At 48.6% G+C, this 8,070-nt stretch overlaps 1 protein-coding gene across 8 annotated transcripts in view; it reads right to left on the bottom strand.

Moving 5' to 3' along the window:
* Positions 1–5,564, bottom strand: part of fbrsl1 (fibrosin-like 1) — a 239,931-nt gene extending 234,367 nt beyond the window's left edge. For all 8 annotated transcript variants that reach the window (XM_028995353.1, XM_028995358.1, XM_028995352.1 and 5 more), the window contains exon 1: positions 4,360–5,564. In XM_028995353.1, the coding sequence (XP_028851186.1) occupies positions 4,360–4,653 (294 nt within the window). In that variant the 5' untranslated portion in view covers positions 4,654–5,564. The remainder of the gene's footprint in view (positions 1–4,359) is intronic.
* Between the last annotated feature and the right edge of the window lie 2,506 nt (positions 5,565–8,070).

Consider the following 8,070-nt stretch of genomic DNA (forward strand, 5'->3'; position numbering starts at 1 on the left):
CTCTGTCTCTCTGTCTCTCTGTCTCTGTCTCAGAAGATTTACTTAAACGGTGGCGGGAACCCCGCTGCTCCCGCCATCGCCAATTTCAGATTGGGAATACGAGTCACAGCAATTACCGCCACTATCACTCCGACCATGAAGCTATTCCCCTCGGAGCTAATGTTCATATTTAACGTTTGTGGCGAGGAGCTTGTCGACAACTGTTACGCTAATTGCTGTCACGGCGAGAGTCGTTTATAAAGAAAACATGTTGCGGGACCCTCCTCTCCTCTCGCTCATTTCTTCATTTCCCCCCTTCAGAGAGGTTGGAACAGGACATCACCGGGACAGTTCCGGTTACGTCGTCATCCCAGGCCGCCTCTCTGTCCCCCCAAATACGCGCTTCTGCCGCGCTCAGTATGAACGGCGGCAGTAATATGGAGGTTTTCGCGCATTCGCGCTCATGAAACCGCTACTGCATGTTAAGTCACACTGTGCCCTGAACATTTTTTACATGCAACATGCAACATTACTACAAGTCCTGAGACCAACAGTCCATTACACGACAAACCCCCGCTACTGGCAAAAAAAACCAACATGGCCCTACCAGCGGTTTCATGCCAGTCCCAATAACCACACACAATCGAGCTGGTGCTACCATTGCGGACCGCGCTATCCTTTATCCTTAGCACATTAAAGCAGAAACGTTATTCTTGGATGAACAATCTATCAAGTGACATCAACCCTGACGTTGATAACAATACTAAACTAATAATTGAATTTGATACAGGCTACTAAAACATGGTTTTTGAAAAAGGAAAGTGAAGTGATTGTGAAAGACTGCAGCACAGCACACGGTGACATAGCGAAATGTGTCCTCTGCTTTTAACCCCCACCCTTGGTGAGCAGTGGGCAGCCATGACAGGGACGGTGAACCTCAGTGGCACCTTGACGGATCGGGATTCGAACCTTCTGATTACGGGGCCGCTAGGCCATCACTGCCCCACAGAAACACATGAAACTCCCAGAAACCAGCGGCTCTGTTGCTCTCTGGAATAATCGTTAATTGCAGCCAAAAGCGTCCGACTGCGGTCGAGCGCTGAACACAACTGCTAATTACCTCCTTTCAGACTCACTCCCAAGGTCACTGAAAAGCACCCTGCCATGACATCACCGTCACCACCGCCCATCAGGGTGGCATAACAGCTCGTCAGGAGAACATACATACAGAGCGTGCTCTGTCAATAAACTGGTCGCTTTTAAGGAAGTTCTTAAAAAAAAAAAAAAAAAAACCCACACCGACCACAAGAGACGCGGGCCCTGTGACGCAGCGTAAAGAAGCCTGTGTGCGCGCTGGGTTTTTTTCCGCCTTGCAAGGTGTCAGGCTCTGAACACACCCTCCAGGGGACGCGGTGTTAATTAAAAGGAGGGCTGTTTGTCACTACCTGCTGCACCGCCTGGCGGAAGCGATGCAAGACGAGGGACGATGTTGGAGAGTGGCCCGCGACGCACATCTCGGGAGCGGCTGCTTGCTGTGGATTACGGTCGTTTACTACAGGGTCCACCGCAACAATTCACCATCACTCACGGACATGGAACAGAAATGGGATAATAGGGCTATTTTTAGCCTAGACAAAATCTGCTTGGTCTGATTTCAGGTATTTTATTTCAATATCCAATAGAGCAAAACATAGCAGGTGGTATATTTATGATGATGAAGACCCTGAACACGGTTTTAAGTAGCAGCTGAAGGTTAAAATACAGTTAATTGTGCACTTATAATGATTTCAAATTATCATACTAAATTGCAAGAATGGTGTCTTTTGAGGAACAACTATGTAACTAATAAATAAATAAAATTACTATTGGGAAAATGCGCTTGAATGGGTAAATAGGATGCATACATATTTTATTACTTCCATTACAAATCAAAAAAAAGAAAAAAAATGTTTCCCTCACAGTAATACCAAAATAAATCTGAAAATACAAGCCTAAGCAGATAAACATAAGGATCAACTTTTCTGGATTACAGAGAGGATTTACTTCTCAGAAGTAACACACATACATACACACACACCAAAAAAATAAAAAAAAGAAGAAAATCAGACAACTCATTTCTATTATGGGAGGATAATTGCGACATTTTCTTATCGTTGCTGTAGTTCATTATGCAGTGGGACATTTGAGGAGCTTAGCGGCAATGTGTAATTGTCTTAATAGGCGTGTGGAGGCTTTGCCAAAACCTACCAGCTTCATCTCAGCATTCATAGACCAATCACTGCTATTGCTGAAAATTTTTTTAAGCTACAGGGATTTTCTCGACCCTTCAGGAACTCTCTAACCCCTTTAAACTCCCCCTTTTGTTTGCAAATTCCATTTAAACATTAATCAGCTTACAATTCATGTAGAAAATGGCAAGCAGTGCGATTTGTTAAAAACATACGACCAAAACTGCATCTTCAGACCATTCTCTGAAGTCCACGACACAAAGTGTGTTTCATACGCAGAAGACACCGCACATCACCCTTCCTGCTGCACACAGTGGGTGCGTAAAATGTACAGGGTGAAACAGGGTGACAGCAGCCTGATGCTCACCCACTTCAGCAATTAAACAATTAACAGTGGGTGTCATGGCTTTCATGCTGAGCTCCTAGAGTCCTAGCACTCGACTATAAATTGGCTTGATTTCTTTGAAAGGTGCCCTTGAGGGCCTAAAATGGTGCTTAAAAATCAAGTGCATTGTTTTCATTGTTATATAGTTATGGAAGTCACCGTTACAAACCCTGCTAATGCTACACTGTGACCCTCAAAAGCACAGTGGACCCCTCACCTGTAATTAGAGAAAGAAATAAACCCGGGCGCGTTCTTCTGTGATTTACCATAAGCACCCACGCAGTGCCATTGTGACACGGTGGCTCTGGGTCCGGAGGGAACGGGTGAGTCAGAAGAAACCCCACACACATTTTCGCCCGTTTGCACAGTTTGGTTTCATAGAAATGACTCAGGAAAGTCTGTCACCACGCATCGCGCTGCACACCGTCCCCACGTCAAAAGGGAGGTGTGTGCAACTACAAACGCACAAAACTCCCCCCCAAAAAAATGTAGCAAGGAACTACTGTACAGGTCTGACATGGCCAAACCATTCAAAAGTCACTTCTCTAGACCCTCACCAACCACATTAACAAGACACCGGCAAGGTCAAAACAGGGTTGAGGTCAAGTGTCAGGGGTCAGGCGGCAGTTGTAATGCCGCAATAACCATGATTCCTGCTGCAGAGTAGCTAATTACGGCATTTAAAACGTTGTAACTCGCGTCCCAAAAAGACTTTGACCCCCGTGACCGACCTGATTATGCTGACAGAGGAACGTCAGGCCTTCAGGCTCCAGGCACCCGACTGGCCACCGGGACCTTCGATAGGCAAATTCCCGTAAACACCCCCCGACAGGTAAATCCTTTTAATAACGACTGCTGACAAGCCTTGGGTGTCGATTCAGTGGGACAAACTCAATCGATCGTTTTTTTTCTCAGTATTTGTTATACTTAAATGCACTACCAAAAGTTTAAGGTCATTGTTTTCCCATGAATATTAAAAAATACATCAAATGGGATTGATTAGAAAAAAAATTACAATAAATAAATAGTGATTGACAAAGTTCTAAATAATGATGTAGTTGAACCCACGTCTGCCCACGCAGCAGATACTGTACCTGTATGAATTTTGGCCTGTTTTATTGCTTCTTTTGGCCTCACTCACAACAAATTGCTGCCGCTGAAGTTCCTCTCTTCTTGAATCTACAGATATTCCATCATTAAAAGACTTTTCCAGCTTCCAGAGCCATTTACAACACGAACAACGTCCAGACTGGAGTTCCCATTCATTTCTCATGGCCTAGTGGTTAAGGAAGCGGCCCCGTAATCGGAAGGTTTACTGTTCGAATTCCAATCTGCCAAGGTGCCACTGAGCAAAGCACCGTCCCCACACACTGCTCACCAAGGGTGATGGTTAAAAGCAGAGGACACATTTCACTGTGTCACCGTGTGCTGTGCTGTTGTGTTTCACAACGACAATCACTTCATTTGACGTCTTTTTACTGTTTCCTATCAAAAGCGAGGACATTTCTAAATGACCCATGTTTACTACAAGAAGTACCATGAACGTGTCTGGAATGTGTTTATAGACAAAGTTCTGAGTCCTGGAAGGAACCGAGGAGCTGGATGAAGGTTGCCGTGGTTTAATACCAGGCTAATACAGTACATGCAAAACCACACCAGGGTTTATGCAAAGCTACAAACACCAACGCTCCACGCAGGGCAAACTTCTGACGCGCGGCAGCAGACACGCGTGGACGTGCGTGGAATGGCGAGGCGCCCGCATCTTACCTCCAGACAGTCCAGACTGACGAAGCTGGCGATGGCGAAGCCGTCGATGATGTCCTCCTCCTGGGAGCCGGACTCCCGTCTCCTGCGCCGGGGGGGCCGCGGGGCTCGGGCGGAGGCGGCCGGCCGGGGGCCTTTCTTCCCGCTCTGGGGGCCGCGGTCCCCCGCGGGACTCCGGTCCCGCTCGGAGCAGGACGAGGGGCTGTGATCGCGGGCGTCCCTCCCCGCAGAATCCCGTCTCCGCACTCGCTCCCGCCGGGAGCGGGATCTGCGGCTCTGTTTCAATTTCCCGTCCATGTCGCCAGCGGTCCGGTATCGGCGACGACGATGATGATGATGATGGTGGTGATGATGGTGATAGTAAGATCCCCGCAGGTCAGTGCGATCGCCTTCAATTGGGAAGTTAGGAAGGCGGCAGCGGGCGCGCTGGGCTACAAACGGCGACGGAGAAGCCGCGGTTTTCTACACGATGACCTTGGGTCGTAAAAAGCGGCTCCGAAACGGCAAACGAGCGCAAATGTCCCTCTGCCCCATGCGGGCGGCCAGGCGATCGATCCGCGTCCGCGACGCGCGGCCCGACGTCGCGCGTCGCGCCCTAAACAGGTGCAAATGGGCCGCGGGGTCGCGGCGCGTGCGTGCGTTTCGCGCGCGCCCCGCAACTTTGTTGCATCGGCGTGGCGACGCGACGCGACGAGACGGCGGCGCTACAGACCCGACGCGTGCGGGGGGGTCGCGTCCGCCGCCACCGCCGCCCCAGAAGAACAAGCCATCGCCCGCTGTCAACAACAACAACAACGCGCCGATTACTCCGCACTTTCGGCACGAAGGGCCGTCACATTTCTGCCAAGTTTGCGGGAATAAGGAGCGACGCGGGATTCGCCTTCCCGTCCCCGTCCCCCAAAAAAAAGGAGAGAGAAAAATCCCGAGCCGCCTCCACCGCGCGATCCTCCGGACCGGGATCAGAAGCCGCTGCAACACGGCGGTGTATCCAGGGCCGTGTGTGTGTGTGTGTGTGTGTGTGTGTGGGTTGTTTTTTTTTTTTTTTTTTTTTTAAATAGTTTTAAATATCCATTCCTCGCCGTCGTCCCTGGCGATCCATCTCCTTCCTCCGGGAAAACCGCGACGCCGGGGAGTAAAAAGCAGCCCGTCTCCTCTCGCCTCGCTCCGCCCGACAGGCAGCCCTCTTCTCTCCTACATCTGAAATTGGACGGAGTGCAGCAGCAAAAAAAAAAAGAAAAAATGCCCAGAGCCGCGATAACTGACGTACTTCCGCCACCTCTGCAATTACCAGAGGAAGTGAGCTCGTTCCGCGCACACTTTTTAACGCCGCTCGCCGCCCAAACTTGCGTCCTTCTTTCTAATCTCGATTTTTAATCGAGAAAAAAAAAAAAAAAAACAAACGAACAAAACCAAAACGTGTCGGCGGTTCCGTTTTCGTCGCGCTGGCCGTCCTGCCGTCGCCGACATTGTCCGACGACGACCGTAATAAACACGACATTTCTGTAAAGACGCGTCTGGGTGAAGTTCGAGCCACACAGCTCCGCTCATGAAATGTACATAGCCGCTCGTGTCGCCGTTACTACGCGTTATTACGCGTCTGTTGACGCCATATCCATTGTAACAACAGGAATATTACCAGGGAGCGTGAGATAATATGCCGAAAACCGGGACATGGCGTGTGTTTCTGTGAGCGCACACAAGGGTGTGGTTAAGGGGGGGTGGGCGGGGCTAAAAAAAAAAGGTAAAGAGAGTAATGTTGGGGTGTCTGGGGTCACAGTCCCCCTGAGAGCATCTATTCGTCACAGAGGTGGTGAGAGTGAAAAATAACGCCCCAGCCGGCACACACAAAAAGAACCGACCACGTCGCGACGGACGTGTGGATCGGGGGAGACTGGAGTCGGAAAGACCCTTTTGATACGAATGAACGAAAGGCATTTCCATTACGAACACTCACAGGTTAATTTCAAATTCAGAGGGTGCCCTTTTGACTGTGGGCGAGGCTTGGACCTTGCGTGTGCAGAGTTCGCATGCTCTCCCCGTGTTGGCGCGGGTTTCCTCTGGGTTCTCCGGTTTCCCGAAGGCCTGTACACCAGACGGCTTGGCTACTTGTTGGTGGGTGTGAGTGTGTGAGTGAGTTGTGTGTGCGTGTTTGTGCCCAGCAGCCGCCAGCCTGACTTGGACTAAGCGGTTTAGGATGGTGAGAGAGTGAGAGTCTCTGACTGTGACATCAGGTGAGGATAAATGACTTTTTGGACAGTCGGTAATGACAAATGTGCTTCCGTACCCATCTGTGAAATGTTTGCTCATGTTTTTTTTCGTATCAATCACTATCTTATTATCTGTAAAATGTGAAATATTGCTGTAACGATATATTGCATGATAAAAGGGCGCGGTGCATCACTGCACTGCTGACACATCTGTCTTTGGATGAGGACTGGGGCAAATGTCTGAATTATTCAGAGGAGATTAAGTTTGTGTGTGTATATATATATATGTAGTTTAATTTGCATTTAGGACTGTGTGTACTGAAACACATGTACAGCACACAGGGAAGCATATCTATGCTAATACTTGTCAGTTTGTAGCATCTTGTAATGAAATAATTATTTGTGTAGTGACTCTGGAAGGTTGCATTATGAGCACCTTCATGCTCATCTTCAGAGTATGAGTCCATGAACATTTTTACTGTATGTGTGCCTTTCATGGTGAGAAGATTAGACTTGCAGAGAGAGGCCCGTGGCTTCGACTGGGGAGATTACCTCTGTTTTTCCTATGCATTCCACCACCGCTAATCCTCGCACATAGACACAGGGCTTCACGCTACCTCCTTCAAACAAGCCTGTCTGAAGTTCCTCACATCCTCTGTAGGCAGGTTCTCAGGATGCTGTTTGTACAGTACAGCAAGAATCGTAACCGAGGCTGTGTATTATGGAATTAATTAATCATTTATAAGCACGCATGACAGTAACCATGTTTTAACTGTTATTATAAGCCTGGGGGGAAAGCTCGCTTTGAAAAGGAGTCTTGTAGTAGTTTGCAGAATCCATCCTTCATACAGCGAAGGCCTGCGATGTTGCCCATTCGGTTCTGATTCATTTCACTGTGCTCTGCATTACAATAATAATTATCATTCAGTGTTCTGTGCACAGGTTTAAAGTTAGACTCGACATGAACCTGCCCGAGGGCCGCGGGTCCGCCACCTGTCTCTGGAGAGCTAACCATAGGATGTCCCGTGGTTCACATATTGTTCCAACTCATGAATTATTAAACGGCCCGATACAACAGAAAAAGGTGTAGAAAGTTTCCAGGCGGCTGCATAATTTAGAACGTTCGCTTATTGTGTCCCTGCTACAGTTTGCACGAGGACAGCGCGTGTAATGTGTACCTTAAAGCTGCGCGAAGAAAGAAAGGCGCTGCCCTTCTCTGCGAGGAAATGGAGGAAGCCCGGCTGTAACACGGTTGCTTGAGAACGTTTTGGATATTGGATATTTGGATATAATGGTCCTGAGGGAACTAGGGTTTAATCAAACAGAGACTGGCTGCTGGGCCTTGTGTATACAAGCAAATTGGCAACCGGTTAAGGTTTTATTGCCAGCGTCATTCAGACCAGAATTGGCGATCTGTACAGATGTTACAGAAAGGTCCCGAATCGATGGGTTAAATGTCAAGATAAAATGTCATAATGAAAAGGTGCGGGACCCTTTATCCCCACCA

The sequence above is a fragment of the Denticeps clupeoides genome, chromosome 11, assembly GCF_900700375.1.
Source record: "Denticeps clupeoides chromosome 11, fDenClu1.1, whole genome shotgun sequence".
Taxonomy (NCBI): Eukaryota; Metazoa; Chordata; class Actinopteri; order Clupeiformes; family Denticipitidae; genus Denticeps; species Denticeps clupeoides.